At 41.5% G+C, this 18,273-nt stretch overlaps 1 protein-coding gene across 7 annotated transcripts in view; it reads left to right on the top strand.

Annotated features, from left to right (window-relative positions):
- The window catches only part of BBX (BBX high mobility group box domain containing), a 118,343-nt gene that overhangs the window by 31,119 nt on the left and 68,951 nt on the right, over positions 1-18,273 (top strand). For 2 of the 7 annotated variants that reach the window (XM_081859663.1, XM_081859664.1), the window contains one exon: positions 4,275-4,326. The exons of 4 other annotated variants lie outside the window; for them this stretch is intronic. In XM_081859663.1, coding sequence (XP_081715789.1) covers positions 4,324-4,326 — 3 coding nt within the window. In that variant the 5' untranslated portion in view covers positions 4,275-4,323. Of the gene's footprint in view, positions 1-4,274; positions 4,327-11,398; positions 11,584-18,273 lie in introns of all 7 variants that reach the window. One more of the 7 variants, XM_081859666.1, reaches the window with a different exon arrangement.

Consider the following 18,273-nt stretch of genomic DNA (forward strand, 5'->3'; position numbering starts at 1 on the left):
TGAACTCAAGTGAAAGCTGCATTGGATGTTTGGCTTCCAAAAAATGTTTGAAAACCAGAACACTTCTGGGTTTTCAGCGTTCGGGAGCCAATTTGTTCATCAACTAAGCCGTTCGAGAACCAAGGTTCCACTGTACTAACTATTAACTATGTTTGACCAAGATGAATGTGACAATATAATCAAATGTTCTTCAGTATCATAGGTTATAGTCAACTTACTTAAGTAATGAGTAATATATGATAGTATAGCCATTATTTGTGATCGGTCTTCTGGCATTCCACCTCTCTGTTCACTGAAACTGAAGATCACGTCAGTGCATCTATATGTGTGCATTTATATGTGTGCATATATGTGTAAATGTGCATCTATAAAAACTCAGGTCTTTGTTTAGAAACTGACTTGACTCTGATCAAAATGGTCATGTGTAGAGCAGGTAGCCAAAATGATGCCCTCCATGTGTTTTGGTCTGAAACTCTATCAGCTTCAGCCAGCATGGCCAATGGTCAAAGATTATGGGAATTGTAGTCCAGCAACATCTGGAGGCTTCCCATCTTGGGTTTCCTTGCTGTAGACAAGGGCCATTTCAAGTATTACATTTTACAGTGAACTCTATTATACAGGTAACACTCATTTTAGGCACATCCAATATGTGTGTGATTGCACACACACACACACACAGCACTGAATCTGGAAGTAACTTGGAAACATCATAAAAGACATCACTAAAAGGGCAGGGACAGAACAGGAACGGAAAGAGGTGTCTCACTTGCATGTGATTTCATGCAAATGCTCAATGTCCCAGAACACAAACCCCATGCGAATCGGGGGTTGCCTATACAGGCTTAAAATGTGTTTTATAGTTGTCTGTGCATTTATTAAAGCACGTGTTTTGAAGTATGATAGACCTACACACCCCTGGAACTTCCTGATGAGCTGTGACACCCAGCAGGAAAAACCAATATAGGAAAATTCATTTTTCCTTGAAGTGCCCTCAAGAGGGTTTTTAAAAAAGAATTTTGAGCTATTCACCTTGCGATCTGTTGCAAATCTGTCTATTTTGGGAGGTAACATTAGTGTCACCTAGGGGTAGGTCCTTTTCTGTTGTGGCACCCACCCTAAAGAGTACATTGTTAAGTGAGGTTTTGAGGCCTTATGACTATACTGCTTTAGGCAGTTGGTGAAGACCTGGCTTTGGGGGAAAAAGGTATTTGGTAATTTTTGCTATGTTAGATCCATATTACTCTTGTGTTGCTAGAATTTGTTAAACAAGTTGGATATTGTTAAATGTATTAATTGGATTTTTAAAAATGATTGTTGGTTCTATTCTGTTTTTACCAATATTTGCTAGCTGCCTTGAGTTTATTTGGAAAATAGTTTGGATGGATTTTAAACAAATCAATAAATCACAGGTCAACTTACTATATTGTATTATCAAGTACAAATGAATTGAATAGTGAGATCATCCAAGGCAAATGTTTATTCAGGTGCAAAAAACCTCAAGTGAAATTATTCTCTGAAAGTGAAATGACCTGATTTTTATAGTGAAGTCAGAACTAATATGATTATTCTAGTTTCTGTTTTACTTCTAAGTAAGAAAAATAAGGTGGACAGGTTGCTCTAGAGACACCTGTACTATGATGGAAACAAAAATATAGATAATTGCATACTGAATATGATGCTTGGCATAGTGCAAGAAATTCAGAAAAATTGGCCCTGTTTCCCAGGTGGGCAAAATCTGATCATATAGAATTTGGAAATGATTGGGAGCAGAGAGGAAGCAACAGACAACCAGGGAATGATCTGGACATGTTCTGTAATTCACCCACCATGTTTTTGTGCTGCCGGTTATCTAACTTTGCCTTTGCATATTTTACCCCGTAATGCTTTTCTGTATAGAAGAAATATAACTGATAGCTACTCCACTAGGACTGCCCAGAAGCTTTACTGACTTTCCGTGGTGAATCAAAGTGCCATGAGCTTTCTGATTATACAGAGTGAGGTTTTTACTGAAATTTGAAAGTTGTACTTTAATTCTTTGTAAAGTACTTTATCGAGAAGCTTCTGAAGCAAGAAAGCAAAGGATTGTTTGCTGTATGATTTGCAACAGTAGTGGCCAGTGTGATGGGACAGAGCTGTGGAGTCAACTTCTAGAGACTGGTTTTGTTACAGCTTTTACGTGAGCAGCAGAGAGGTTGGGGCTGCCTGGACACGCCAGAGGAGCCAATCCAGCATTCCCAAAGGTGTGTCCACAGAGCCTCACCTCACCACTGCCTTGCCCACCCCAGAGATATCCAGGTAAACTGGTGTAGCTGGTGTCAGGATGGCAGCTCCACTGCTCTGCCTCATCTCGCCAGTTAATACTGACTTGCAACACTAACAGAATAAATTACAGCTGAATGGTTCGTGTTCCAAGTCCCAGTGAAAAGGGCCGCTTTTTGAGAGTGTGTTGTACATAGTGATAAACAAATTTCTAGACTTTCTGGATGTGGAGGACATTCTAACAGGTTTCTTTACATATAGCAGCCCTTCCAGAGGTGGAGTTTTTGTCACATCTGTCTTGAACCTCCCAGTGGGTCCGTATGTGTTTCCCTTGCTCTTTCTGCTCACCTGTCCACTTCCCATACTTCTTGACTCTTTCCAGTTCCATCCTTCTTACAGTGTGTGACCCCAAAATTTGCCAAATAAACTTTTAAGAATCTTGGAATCATAATATGCCAATGTCAATATAGCTAGTCATGTTCACCCATAATATTTAGCTAGTCTAATAAAAGATGTCATTAATTATTTTGCCCCAAAACAAAACAACAACAATAATCTTCTGTGTGCTCTACCAATGTATAATGTGCATTTGGTACAAACATAGGGAGAGGCTTTCACACCTAGTCTACCTTCTAGTTTTTCTTAGTTTCTTTTGGATTTTGTGTGTGCTAGTTTTAATGTTGGTTTTTTGCTTAGAATATTGTAAGTTGCTTTAAGTTGCTGTGGCAAAAAAGGACTAATAGGATAATAATGATAATGGATTTTCAGTACAAGCCTTCTGGACCTCACTTCAGTTGAGAAAGAAGCATGCCTTAAAAGAGGAGAGACCATTAAATCTTGACTCATGTTTGAAAATATCACAGAATGTGTGCTATTCTTATATGTCTATTTAGTTTGAAAAATGCTTCAATACAAACAGTTTCAAGGTTCACTTTTACATGTTAGTTATTATTATTATTTGCAAAAGTGAAGTTGGGGCATATGATTATCAGTGCAGACAAGATAATTTGTCAACTGAAAAATTATATGTTTAGGTGATCTATAAGTTATGCTTCAGAGCAATGAAGTCCATTGATTTTACATAGTCTAATCTTTGAATATGACTAAGTTGGATTTCATTTTCTGTGTTGGTAAATGGTAAAGGTAAAGGGACCCCTGACCATTAGGACCATTAGTTGCGGACGACTCTGGGGTTGTGGCGCTCATCTCGCTTTAGTGGCCAAGGGAGCCGGCATACAGCTTCCGGGTCATGTGGCCAGCATGACTAAACCACTTCTGATGAACCAGAGCAGCACACGGAAACGCCGTTTACCTTCCTGCCAGAGCGGTACCTATTTATCTACTTGCACTTTGACGTGCTTTTGAACTGCTAGGTTGGCAGGAGCAGGGACCGATCAACAGAAGCTCCCCCAGTCGCGGGGATTCGAACCGCCGACCTTTTGATCAGCAAGCCCTGGGCTGAGTGATTTAACCCACAGTGCCACCCATTGTTGGTACATATTGCTAAAAAACAAAGAGATCATAGGCATGTTACTGTAATTACATCTTCAAATGTTTTAGAATATTTATTGTGATGCATCTTGTGTAATAAGAAAAAACCCAACCCAGATCTTATATTCATTCACATTTCAAATTAAGTGATGCTTAATATTGCCCACATACTCAACTGATTTATAATAAACAAATATTTCAGTTTGGGGAAAAACTTAGCTTTGATTCTCAACAAGTTAACCATTTATTTATGTTTGTTATAATTATTCATTGCTGCCATAAACTCTTGTTTTCTGCAAAATATGCTGGTATGTTTTGAAAGCAACCATGGCTACTTTCCACTTAATTCCAATCCTTTTTTAAACCAAGTTTTATATTGTACATATTACCTCAGTATAGAAATAAATGTTAAAGGGTATGTTTGAATCAACAGTGTCTTAGAAATTGCTAGTTTTAAAAATGAGTTTTTGGTGAAAAAGCAGAGAGAGATTATTGACTTTTGAATATATTTTTGCAAATTTTAGGAGGCGAAATTAAGGATGGGTAGACAGGCTCTGCGAATCTGGTGAGGTGATGGTAAGTGATAAAGGACTGTACAGCAGCAAGGAATTGGTTATGTCTAATAATCAGTTCTGTAGGAACTAATGAAAAAGCATTTCATCCCTATTGATAAGCCTGTGTTTCTGCTGTTGCATCTCTCCCTGTTCTCATGCTGTTTGTTTCCCCTTCCTCCTCATGCCAACTCCTCAGCTGCCAATTTTATGTCACCTTCTCTATTTTGCTGTTCATGAAAAGTAGCAGATTAGCATCCTCAAGAGAGGTCAATCCAGTTAAGAGTTTGAGCCGCCTGGTTTTTACTGTCCCACTTTCAATATTAATATTGAGGGTTTTTAGTACTGTCCATAAATCTTTGGGATAAAACCACTGGGAAGTTTTCCCTACTCTTTCCCCTTCACATCTCTCTTGTATGGTGTTCTCTCTTTCCCCACTAGGTGTACACTGACCAGGAATAATAAAATGATAATTTCTTAGAATGGGTATACACTATGGGTGTCCGCTGACCACAGGATTTTGTTCAGACCTTGATGATGTGCTTTGGGGGAAAACCTGCTTTCATTTGAAGTCCTTCAGAATCTTTTTTAATTGGGTTTGGAGTCCAGCTTCGCTTCAGGAAAAAAACAAGATTTTGTTTCCCTCACATCCTTCTTGACTATTACAGTGGTACCTCTAGTTGCAGACTTAATTCGTTTCAGGGTGCCGTTTACACCCTGAAAATTCCGCAACTAGAGTGCCTTCTGTGCAAATGCGCGGCGCAATCGGGCGCTTCTGCGCATGTGCAAAGCGTGCAGATCATTTCTGCGCATGCGCAAGTGGCGAACCCGGAAGTAAACACTTCCGGGTTTTCCACATTCATAAGCTGAAAGTCCGTAACAAGAGCAGAACGCAACATGAGGTATGACTGTATAGGTTTATTTTTTTTAAAGAAAACTCTCTTTTGACAGAAGTGGATAAGATTTGCAGGCATAGTAAACCCTCCAGAAATAGGCAGATTGATCCAGCAGCATTTGTGCTGGACATCTTTATGTATATACATATATATATATTAAAGGAAATATCTATAACTTCTTTATTTTTGGAATAATGTTATTAAATTTCTATGGGAGTGAATCCTGCCACATTTCAGAAGGATAGTAGCAGCAGCTTTTCCCACAAGGTCTGCCTTCACAGCTATGGGTTAAGTAAAAAAGAAAAAGAAAAAGATTTATTTCTTTATTTTTTGTGGGCAATTGATCTGAAGTAGCAGATATGAGAGAGGCACCCCTAGGAAAGAAAGCTGCCAAATTTTAAAGAAAGTTTTTGATTGTGGGGGAAGAGAGTAAAAGGGAGCCACTTTCCTCACTGTGATTTCATTAGGGGCACCAATTCAGTAGTGTTAGGTAGGTGCCAACAGGAGTTTTATTTGAAGAGTAGTCGGGTGTGTTCCATCTCACGGACCCTTAGTTCCCCACTTTAAAACCTCCATAACTGCATGTCCAAGTTGCTTTTTATGTGGAGGGGAGCATGAGAGGGGGAGAGAGAACAAGAGCTGCTGTGATTCCTCAGTTTGGGACACCTTATACAGATGCCACTTGACCCCAAACAAGCCCAGAATCCCTCCAAAGCACCTGACATCAGTTGAAATTCATCCAAATCTGCTCCACGCCCCACTATACACACAAGTGGAGATTCTTTCCTATTTATTCAACCTACATGTTCTGCACATAGCTCTTATAAAGGGCTTATGCCCCATTCCCATCGAAGAGCCTTTATGCTCACGAGATTAAATGCCTTCCCCTCTGCAGTGACCAAAAGTAGATTCTCACAAAGCCCGTATCAAGCCTGTCTGTGTGCCTGCAACCAAGGAGTACCTGATTCGATGGACCACATTCTCTTAGATTGCTCTCCACATAGTAGACCTCTCCAACAGATGCTGAGCAAAATGTTGGACCTCGGGCCTATAACTCCGGGAAGATGTCAAATGAGGTTTCTCCTGGCAGATTGGGACAAAGATATCACTGCTTTAGTAGCTTCCTTTTTAGCCACAATTTTACCCGAAAGGGTTCCCAACGAACCATCATTTTGGGGAACAGACAGGGCAATATCTAAGTGCACACGATCGCAGTGTGACCTTGCGACCTTCGATAGCTTCACCCTTGTCCTTTTAATTATCCCAGTGATCTGAAATGTTTTATACTGTGATGCCAATAAAGGTATTTGATTTGAAGGGCTTATGCAGACATAACATTTGTGATCCATTAAATACAGAGAAAAGAAATAGTGACTACCAACGTCACTCAGTTAACTTTATGGATGAGCCTGACATTCTACAAGAATTTTGCAAGATAATGTTATCAAGTCTGCACTCCGCCCTAGCAAAAAAATTATGACTAACTAATTTTAGTAACTGGCAAAATAAGCTAGCTCTTAAAACACAAGTATAATTCGAACCTTTTATTTGTTTTATCAAAATGTATTTGAAGGAAATGCAGTCTTGTGATTCTTAATTTTTAGCTCGTTAATAGGGGGCTGCATTTAAATAATTATTACAGAAGACTGTAGTCCCATGACCACTTAACTGGGTGTAAGTGCCGTTGAACTCATTGTCTGAGTTCAGTATTTGGACAGGGATGGTCAAGTAATAATAATAATAATAATAATAATAATAATAATAATTTATTACTTATACCCTGCCCTTCTGGCCGGGCCTTCCTAGCCACCCAGTGGTGGCCCATGGAGCAGAATGTGTTTTGTGAAGAAAATAATGTCTCCCAAGTCTGACTGGGCTCTTAGGTGCAGAGGCGGCCCATTTCTCCACCTCAGGCGAAACAAGAATTAATGCTGGCCCCCCTTCCACCAGCAGTGCCCTGTATCTTGCAAATTTCTCTGAGAGCCTGAGCATTCCACAAAGGATTGCCACTCGGCTTCCCACCCTGGGGGCAAGGAAGCCAAGTGGCATCATTGTGTGCAGGAACGCCCTGGTTCTCAAAAAACTTGGCGAGAGCCAGGGCATTCTGCATGGGGTTGCCACTCATCTTTTCTGACCGGGGGGGGGGGGGATCGTTCTGGTGGCAGCGGAAACAGTTGGGCAAGGCTGCTGTGACATATTGCAAGAGCTTTTGAATACATGTGAAGGGGATTCTGTGATAAAACAAACGTTTGTTGCCTGTATTTCTGCGCGGAAAACAAACAATATAGTTCTTTCTAATTTTAACTCTCAGTTGTTTTATTTTTAAATAGTAGACTTGCCGTATTCCAATTCCCCCAAACTGGGTGGCCTAATTTGCATGTAATGCAAATTGTTTTCTAATTATGCACATTTTCCTGTGATTTTTTTTTTAAAAAGAAGTTGGTTTTTTTAAAGTGTGAAAATACAACTTGTCTGCAACAGGGTAATGTAGCACAGGTTTTTTGTGCAACTGAGTATGTACTAGGTTTCGACTGGAAGTGGTCAAGAAAGGACAATTTAATAGGCTGACTTGCTGGAAGCTAAAGGGTGATTTGCAGGAAGGATTTTTGGCTGAAAATCCGAATCAGCCTAATTGCTACCCTGCAATTTCAGTGTTTTATATCGCTCAACCACAGGCCTCTGCTCACAATGTTGGATTATTCTGGTGTTGCTTATTCTCAAGGCCATTTTAAAAGTTTGTTTTTTTTAAAAGAAATTTCCACATGAAGTAAGGCCTGAGTTCGAAAAAGAATGAAGTCACGTTGCTACTTTTTGTTTGGTGAGGGAGCATGCTGCTGATTAGTAACAGGTATGCTAAAATTATTGGTCTCGCCACCATTTTATATAAGCAGCTGTCGCTTTCACCCAAGGTGTGGGGAATTTTAAAAGGAACTTGGACGTTCCATCTCCAGGCAACTGAATTGTGACTCTTGTTTTTGCTTTATGGATATAGCTACTCCTTTTTCATGTCAGTTACAGCTGTGATTTCTGTCATTGGCTACAACAACAAAGGTGGGAGAGGGCTTATATATCACAAAATGATTTTGCACATTCTTCTTATTTTTGATTCTATAAGAGCTATCAACTTGCTTTATATATACGAAAACTGGGAATCTAGCCTTGCTAATAGGGTTAAATGGGCACCAGCTTGCAAAGCTGAGCCAGCTGGACCATATGACAAATATTGTTAATAGTGGGGGGGGGGGGGATTAATGAAGCAGTATTTTATTTTTGTTTTTACAGTCCCATAATAGAAACATGTTCTAGAAAACTAGAAAAAGACAAAAGATTTATCTAAAAGTTAGTACTTGGTATCCTACATTCCTAAATGTAGCAAATATGCAATTAGATCTAAGTTGTGTATTATTAGACTTCTCTAATACACACAGGAATGAATTATGAGGAACCATATATCCTGTGAACCAGGACTAGAATTTCACTAATATGGTAGATGTGAAATCATATAGTCATGGTGGTGTTCGGATATTTTTCATGTCTGCAAAGAAACTGGATTCTAGATTCAAAGTTCCATGGAATTTCTCACATTTGCACTGAGTTATAAAGGTTTGCAATATACCGTATTTTTCGTCCCATAGGACGCACCAGCTCATAGGATGCACCTAGTTTTTTGTGGGGCTGCCCAATGTCTGCCCGAAGCGCGGGGCGCTCTGCTTCAGCGCGCCCCGCGCTCCGTGCAGCAGGCTGCTATCCGCAGCCTAGGGAGCCCTGCGGGAACACCCACAGGGCAGCCTAGGCTGCGGGTGTCTTCCCGAAGCGCAGGGCGCTCTGCTTTCAGCGCACCCCGCGCTCCGGGAAGCAGGCTGCTATCCGCAGCCTAGAGAGCCCCGCGGGACCTCCCGCGGGGCTCCCTCGGCTGCGGATATCTGCCCGGCGGCGAGGCGCTCTGCTTCAGGGCGCCCCGTGCGCCCGGCAGCAGGCTGCTATTCATTTTTCCCCTTCATTTTTGGAAGGGAAAAAGTGCGTCCTATAGGGTGAAAAATACGGTAATAGTCCCCACCAGGTGGCCTGTAACCTTTCATGGTATGCAGTTGTTCAGGATAGTACTAATCGGTATTTGTAAGAGTGATGACTGATAAGAGCAGCGCTGAAACCACTGTGGTACCAGGATGAGCTTTTCCACATCAGAAATTACTTTCCCAAACGGAAAAAGGGGTTTTGAAGTTCCTTTGTTTATTAGTTGTCCCCGCGCGCCCGGCAGCAGGCTGCTATCCGCAGCCGAGGGAGCCATACGGGACCTCCCGCGGAGCTCCCTTGGTTGTGGATATCTGCCCGGCACTCTGCTTCAGGGCGCCTTGCGTGCCGGGCAGCAGGCTGCTATCCGCACATGAGGGAGGCATGCGGGACCTCCCGCGGGGCTCCCTTGGCTGCGGATATGTGCCCGGCGGCCAGCCGCTCTGCTTCAGGGAGCCCCGCGCGCCAGGCAGCAAGCTGCTATCTTGCTGATAGTGTATCTGAAGAAGTGTGCATGCACACGAAAGCTCATACCAAGAACTAACTTAGTTGGTCTTTAAGGTGCTACTGGAAGGAATTTTTTTATTTTGTTTTGACTCTGTCTAAAGGTTTGTGGATGGCAACCTACTGTATTTTTCAGCCTATAGGACTCACTTTTTCCCCCTCCAAAAATGAAGGGGAAATGTGTGTGCGTCCTATGGGGCGAATGCAGGCTTTCGCTGAAGCCTGGAGAGCGAGAGGGGTCGGTGCGCACCGACCCCTCTCACTCTCCAGGCTTCAGGAAGCTCTGCGCAACCCTTGGAAGACCGGCACAACTTCGCGCCGGGCTCCCGAGGGCTGCGCAGAGCTGCCTGCAGTCCCGGGCTTCGCGCAGCTCTGCGCAACCCTAGGGAGACTGGCGCGACTTCCCGCTGGGCTCCCTAGGCTTGTGGATAGCAGGCTGTTCTGGGGGCTGGGGTCGGGGGAAGCTCGGGCTTCCCCTGCGCCAGCCCCGCGCCTGGGGGGGGGGAAATAATTTTTTTTCTTTATTTCCCCCCCCCCCCCAAAAAAACTAGGTGTGTCCTATGGGGCGGTGCGCCCTATAGGGCGAAAAATAAGGTATATTTCTTACTTCACGTTTAGGAGAAATATTCTTGGAGCCCATAAAGATGCCATTTTATGCCCTCCAGTTTATTTTTCTAAGCACATATTGACTGTATGCCTTATGAAGTACCTTGTATAATGCAGCAAGACTTCTACTATCTAAACTTTTCTGATCCAAAAGACTGTTTTTATTATCTAATTCCCATACAACCAATTGCCAAGCAAACTCTTGTGTCAATAGCTGTTGCCTTTGTCTATAATTCTGATTAGAAGTATGTCCTTTATTACCCATCCTGGCCTCCTTACTTACCCACCTTTGGATAATTGAGGCTATACTGCAATATAAAATACATTATTTATAGCCAAGCTGTTTTTTTAAACAGCGTCTGGCCAGTTTTTACCCTTATAGAAGTTACTATTTGACTTGTTTTGTTAAGTGCAGTAATGCAAAAATGTGGATGGAAAGCTTACATTTGAGAGACGTAAAAATAATTAGAAATGATATTGTTACTTTGAGGAATACTCTGAGGCTGGACAACGAAGTGGCTTAGAAGAAGGTGTAAGTGATTAGGGAATTTTGCAAGCTAAGAGGAACAAAACTTATTTTGGGTGTCTGATGCATCCAGGTATCACTTCCAGATACTACATGAAACTGGCCTCCTACCCATATCAGCATTTGTGAAATCACAGCCGTCCCCATGGCCCACTTTAGGTGTTACCGTTATAAAAAGGCCTCAGTGGAGAATGTACGTTGAACTGCAGCTGTGAACAGTGACTTGTGGAGAAAACTGCTGCAAATCTGTGCTGAGCTATGGGACTTGCTGGTTGGCCTTGAGCAAGTCACTATCTCTTTCGCCTCATTGTTGTGAGCTCCTTGGAGAAAGGGTGGGATAGCTAAGTAATGCATAAATGTTGTTATTTATTTTTTTCGTTTCCAAAACAGGATTGTGGGAGGGCATGCCCTAATGCTTTGTATGTGGGGCTGCCCTTGAAGATGGCTTGGGAGCTTCAATTAGTGTGGAATGCGGCTGCCATAATTTTTATCAGTGCAGCCAGATGGTATCGTGTTACACTGAACAAATCGCATTGTCTGCCCTTTTGCTTCAGAGTCCTGGTGCTTTCCTTTAAAGCCTGAAATGACTTGGGACCGAAAGAGGTGAAGGAGCACTTTTGCCTCCCTGTGCCTTAAGATCTTCAGAGCAGGCTCTGCTTCATGCCCCACGTCAGTTCCATGCTGGTGCAGGATGGGCCCTTCTCTGTGATGGCACCGCGGCATTTCTCTCCTAAATAAGGCAAGCAGCTTCTCTGCTATCATTTTGGCCCCAGGTGAAAACTTACTTGTTCGCTCAGGCATTGTAACCATGACTGTGTGGTTTACCCAGTTGCTTTTATTTTAGGTGCCTATGTTACTAAATAGTTGCTTTTGTTTTGATGCATTTGTTATTAGTGCATTGCTAGTGTTTGTGTTTGAAATTGGTTATTGTGGTGGTTTTGTCGTACCCTACCCTGGTATCAGAATCGATGAAGAGTGGGTTACACAGATACAAATAAATGTTACTCAGGCTGGAATCAGAAATAGATATTGGCATGAAATGGAATTATTGCCTGTCGTGTGCATTATCATTTCTTCTCTTCTCTCCACCCCCCCACTTGTCGCCTTTGGATAAACATGATCTGAAGCGCTGCAATATCCTGCAAAACCTGCCTGCCAGAGACCATTATGCCTCTCCTCTACCACCTTGCAACTCTCTGAAACAACTCTCTGAAACAACCCCTCCAGCCTCAGGGAAACAAGTGTACTGGAAAACTACATATCTAGGGCACAAGCCCTGTTCAGTATAACCAGAATTTCGATAGGCCAGTACTCAACTCTGTTTTGATGAACTGTAAAAAAAGTCACGTGAAAGAGCGGGTGGGTTATTGTTGATGATGTTAGCAGTAATACTGGTATGCCAGTAATGCGGTGGCTGTTCGAATGTGCAGCTGAGCATAGACTACAAGAGCCAAGTCTTGTTCATGTTTCATTCTTTAGTGCCTTCTGGCTCCACCCTGTTCTTCTCTGTTCAACTGAAATCATTTTTCCGTGTTTCGTGTTAGCTGCTGTCGGAAGCTAGTAGTCCTGCTCAGAAAACAATCATTTTCATAGCCCTAGCAACATTAAAAAAAAAAAAAAAACCTGTTGGATTTATTCATCTGTTTCCCTTTTCTGAAAAGGAAAAGCAACAGGCTGGGAAAGTCATGGTGATGGTGGTGCTGATGATTTAGAAAGGAATATCCTATTCACTATATTTGGCACAGCGTCCTAATCAGAGTTGTAGAATTTTGCACCAAAAATAACGAGGGGTGAATCTGAAAGATGGATGGGTAGATGAATCAGTCTCAGGTAACATATCTCTGAGTATTCACTTGGAGATACACTATACACTTGAGGCTATAATCCTTTCCTAAACACACCTGGTAGTGAAGCCCATGGAACTCAGTGGAACTTATTTCTGAGTAGATAGATCTGTTTGCATTAGATTAGGAAGTCAGTGGCTTAATACCAGGGATATAGAACTGGTGGACTTCCAGAAATGGCTACAACTCCCAACACCATCACTTGTTACACACATTGATCATTGACATCCAGCAGACCGCAGATTCCGCACCTCTGCTTTAGACCATCAGTGTTAATATTTCCGCATCTCTTAAGATGTACTTAACAGTAGTTCATGCTTTTGTCCCTTATTAGCATAGCTTTGGTTAAGTGCCCACTTTCCAATGGTAGCCGGCTGTTACTTAGTAAACAGAAACGCTTTAGCAAATACTCATGCATTGGGCTTTCCCCCTTCTGTTTCCACAAATAGTGCAACCCAGCCCACACACAATTCATTGTGTTGTAAGCTGCTTAAACACAGAGCAGTTTCAAAAGGAGAGTTTTTATGATGGAGCCTGTGGATGGTGGTGTGAGTGGTAGAAAAGAAAGCTGCTACACAAGCAATCTGCAGCAACCTTCTTTGGATTGGGCCCGCAGTGATTAAAGCTAGTGTAGTTAGGCTGCAGTCCCTGTACATACATACCTGGGAATACATCCCGTTGAACTCAGTGGGTCTTATTTCTTAGGAGGCATGAACAGGATTGCAATGCAGTAATTGAGATCCCCATTGGCGTAATGTAGTGGCTAGGAGTTGAGCCAGGAGGTCCCTGGTTCAAATCTTACCCCTGCCATGAATTCAGGGGCAAGCCACTTTTCTCTTGGCCTTGGCTTCAAAACTGCCACAGGGGGACAAGAAAAGTGGCCTGCATTACAGGATTGTTGTGCTAAATAGTATACGCAAAGCGCTTCAGACACTTGAAAGGTGTTATATAGGCATTAAGTAGTATTCTATTTTTACCGCACAAGATGTAGAAGAGAGTAAATAAGAAAAAGCATGGAATTAGTGCAGAGAAAAAGAAGTACAACTATGCTGAAGAAACCTCTGTTGGTAAAATTGAGAGATTGCCACCTGACTGCAAACAAACATAGTTAAAATGATTTTTAAAACACTGAAGTGTGAATATTATCCTCACTATGTAATTAATTTTCTTTACTCAAGATAATAAATCAGGAATTACTCCAGTATTCTGTCACCTTGCTTTTATGAAGAACTGCTACCAATTTTAGAAATATTTTTATCAAAGTAAATTTTTATTTACTTATATAAGTTAGCAGCACAGAGATTAAAACATGATGAAAAATTTTTCAATTTTTAAATGGGGAAAAGTATTTGATCCCCTGCTAAATTTTCCTATTTGCCCTTTGATGAAGAAATGACCAGCCCATAATTTTAATGGTAGGCTTATTGTAGCTGTGAGAGACAGAATAACAACAGGAAAACCCTCAGAAACCCAGAAGACAGAAGTCAGGCTTCTGCTACATTTACTGGTTTTCATGAGTACCTCATAGGGTAACCACTTACACATCACCAACAAAGAGGAAATGCATTGCCAAAACAGGAATAGATTTTTGCATAAAATTAGCATAGGGTAATTTATTATACAGGTTTCAAAATGACTGTAATTTAAATAGAAATACAATATAGCTCACTATATAGAGGGAATGAGTGTGATCAGGTAACCTTTGCACATGCTCATTGTGCTCTCTAGGTCTGAGGCTCTGCAGGGATCCTTTTTGCTTTTCCTTCTTAAGGGTCTGTATATTTAAACAGAACTTGGACTGGATGGGCAGTTCTCCAGATCAAGAATTGGGGAATGATCCATAACTGTGTTCAGGAAGCTGGTTAAGCACATTCTTAAGTCTCGTGGAAATAGGAGGAAATTACTTCTGAATAAATACTTACAAGACTGAGCTGCAAATCCTAGTGTGTTCACTGCAGTCTCAAGTACTTAATGTTGGTTGAGCTGCACACGTAATTTTAGCAGTTGTCTTCAATGTATAGAGACAGCATGGTTTAGGTGCCGGTTTAAGTCAATATACCGCATATCAAGTTGCTGAAACATGGTATTCATGTCCTCCTCCTATCCTCACTAACAATTAATTACTATAGTTGCTCGTTAACATTTCTTCTGTTTTAAAGTCTACAATGAAACTTCATATTTTCATACGGAATACTGTATAATTTAGTGAGTTTTTTTAAAATACCAAACCAAAAACAAAACCAAATGCTTGAATTGCATAATTTTTAAATTCAATATTATTCCCCTCCCCCCATTTTTGATGTTGTCTTGCAGGAAACTGGTAAAGGGCTTTAGCAGCTGTTAAATTAGTGTGGAATTCACATCACTGTTAGGCTTATCTTCATGTCCTATATGTTGCTTGATGTGTATCAAGACTTCCTGTTGTATCAAAATGCAGTGGAATCTGAACCACTGACTAAGAAGCATATGTTGGAAACTGGAAACAGCCTCTGCATGATTGATACTTCACATTCAGGCACTCTTGACTTCCTCTAGCAGACGCTGCTAGCAGAGGGACTCAGGAGCAGTGGTGGTTTCACCAGCGATATACCGCTGAATGAAACCAACATCCTGGTCTGCTTCTCATCCCGGTCCTGGGCAATATATTGATATATTGCCCAACCCCCCCATATGCATCTTTTGGATCGGACTGGGAACTTTTTTGATGCAGTGGTCCAGATCTTTATCTCACCTGATACCCATAGGCAAATTTTGTCAGATGGGCAGGACCAGCCACCTTTCAGTCATGTGACATCATAATTATGCTCAGCTGACTGATGGTTGGCAGTCTTGCCTACCTGTCAACGTTGGTCCACAGGGATGTGGGAAGAAACTAATGAGTGAGGCAGCAACTAGTAAGCTTGAGCCCTCCACTCCCCATCTGATGCGCAGAGTTCAATCTTGCTCTCTGCAGGGGTTAAATCCTACAGTTTTGGCTGCAGGAGTAGACAACACAGGATTGAACCCTGCACATCAGAGTGATAGTTAAAAGGCCTGCTGAAAACTTTTCTGTTCTGCTAGGCCTAAAGGTAAAGGTACCCCTGACCGTTAGGTCCAGTCGCAGACGACTCTGGGGCTGCGCGCTCATCTCGCTCTATAGGCCAAGGGAGCTGGCGTTTGTCTGCAGACAGCTTCTGGGTCATGTGGCTAACATGACTAAGCTGCTTCTGGTGAACCAGAGCAGCACACGAAAACGCCGTTTACCTTCCCGCCGGAGCAGTACCTATTTATCTACTTGCACTTCAACGTGCTTTCGAACTGCTAGGTGGGCAGGAGCTAGGACCAAACAACAGGAGCTCACCCCATCGGGGGGATTTGAACCACCGACCTTCTGATCAGCAAGCCCTAGGCTCAGTGGTTTAGACCACAGCGCCACATGCCAGGCCTATGCAGGCAATTAAGAGTCCACCCCCCACAATGGTCTATTGAAGTTTGTTTTTAACCTTTCATTATGTTTTATGGTACAGTATATACTGATAGGGGATTTTTAAAATGGGAAGTGTTGATGTCATAACCTAAACTAACTTGTTTTTTCTTGGGTTGTAAATACTGCCCTTAGCACCTAGCTAGTGCTGCTTGCTGCTAAACTTGCTGTCCACACAGCCTGATTGGTAGATGCTAGGCACAGACTATCAGAAATTTGTTCTGTACATCACCTAGTAAAGCAAGTCCATTCTACATTACAGATGTTTTGTGTGTGTTGTGAATGTGAAATGTCTATGTACAGCTGGTTGGACAATTGTTGTTGTTTTTTAAAAAAAGTATAATAAAATTTAGGTTATGAAATTTACACTTAAAATTATTTGAACATAATCATATATACCCATTTCTTTTCGTTTGAAGAAGACAAATAGGGTTTACATTTCAAAGGAGGGTTAATTGACTAGGAATGCATTAATGGCTTGCTTTCATGCAGTGGCATTTTTTTTTGCAGATTTCTGTAAAAAGCTACTCTCATTCATAGCTACAGCTTAGGTGCTTGTAAAACCACTCTACAAACGTAACAAATGTTTTAGGTCACTGTGCTGTCTTTGGAATTGTGCATATTTTAGGTGTATAGCCTGTGATCACATTGGATTGATCTTTATTACGGCCATTGGCCCGTTACACGACAGTTTCCCATACCAACATATTATACATAAACCTCCAAATTTAAAATCGCCAAAACTTACAAAAGACAAACAAGAACCGAAGCAAAGCAAAGACAAAGACCACCATCATACATTACAATAAATTTGTAACCTATACATCGCCCTCTGCTCATAAATTAATCAATGATATCAATGGTGATATCGCCTAAAACATAGATCATGGTTTAAAACAATGGTACCTGTGATCACACTTTTTTGTGTTGATGCTGATGAGCAAGACAAGCTTATTAACTTGTAAAGCATAAAAAATACTTGTTTTAAAAGAGCAAGTGGCTTTTATTTCCTGTTTACATAGAGCATATTTCAGAAGAGTAGGCATGTTATTCTGCAGACAAAAACCAATGTGGTACCTTTGGAGTTGGTGATTTCTTGTAATAAGATGCTCCATAGGCCCTTCTGTTTATGAGCTTTCACAGGATCAGAACAGAAAATAATGTAAGTGCCAATAGTCTGTTTGGCCACCAGAGGTCTCCTGTTCCCTTCTGTAGAAAACTATAAAACTGGAGAACATCATTCCGATTTCGTCCTACGCAAAAAAACGAATGGCATGAGTAAAGTGTGATGTCACTGCCTTCCTGAAGATTTCTATTCAGGCAAACCTGCATGACTTGCACATCTTGGCTAGAGCACAAGCATGTCTCATACTTGCTACCTAAAACTGAAACTCCGCATGAAAACATCCCGTCTTCAGATTTCCCTAGGTATGACTGATTGTCACATGTATCTAAGAGAGATTTGCATAGCCATTCATCTCCATTATGAATGAATATTGACAGAGCATAGTGATGCTTTAAGTAAAGCAGCCTTTGGCTTAAAACTTCATTCCACACTTAAGTATCTTCAGTGGCATTTGCTTACATGCATATCTTGTTCTTAAAGCTACCCCTCTCCTCTCTATTGCTTCCCCCCCCCCTTGCTCCCCTTTTTTCTTCCTTCTAACTATTGTCTCTTTCACTTTGAAAATTTAGATGCTAAGCTCCACTGGGCAGGGTCACTGTAACTTAAAAAAAAAATATTCCTTTTCTTCCTATGATATTTTACAGGGCGGGGGCAGTTTTTGAGTTGGCTTACCATATTAGACACTTGACCTAAAGAAGCATCATGAAATAATTTCATATTGCTCCATTTCTCTTTTAGTTTTTGAGATAAACACAGCAGAGAAAATTACTTCTGATATAAACTAAATAATAATAATAATGTCTCAGTATTTCCTTAAATACTTAAGAAGCCTCTATATTCTGTGAAGAAAATCTAGGACAGTTCTTCCTTTTGAACTTCCATTTTTGCGCTGGGTCATACTTGAGTTACTGAGGGTTTCTCATGTGTGCCAGTCTTCTGTAACCATTGCAGTTTGATTTAAAGTTGAATTTACTTGGCGACAATGAGGAGGATCCT

This window comes from Podarcis erhardii, assembly GCF_964252035.2.
Source record: "Podarcis erhardii genome assembly, chromosome: 4".
In the NCBI taxonomy this organism is placed as follows: domain Eukaryota; kingdom Metazoa; phylum Chordata; class Lepidosauria; order Squamata; family Lacertidae; genus Podarcis; species Podarcis erhardii.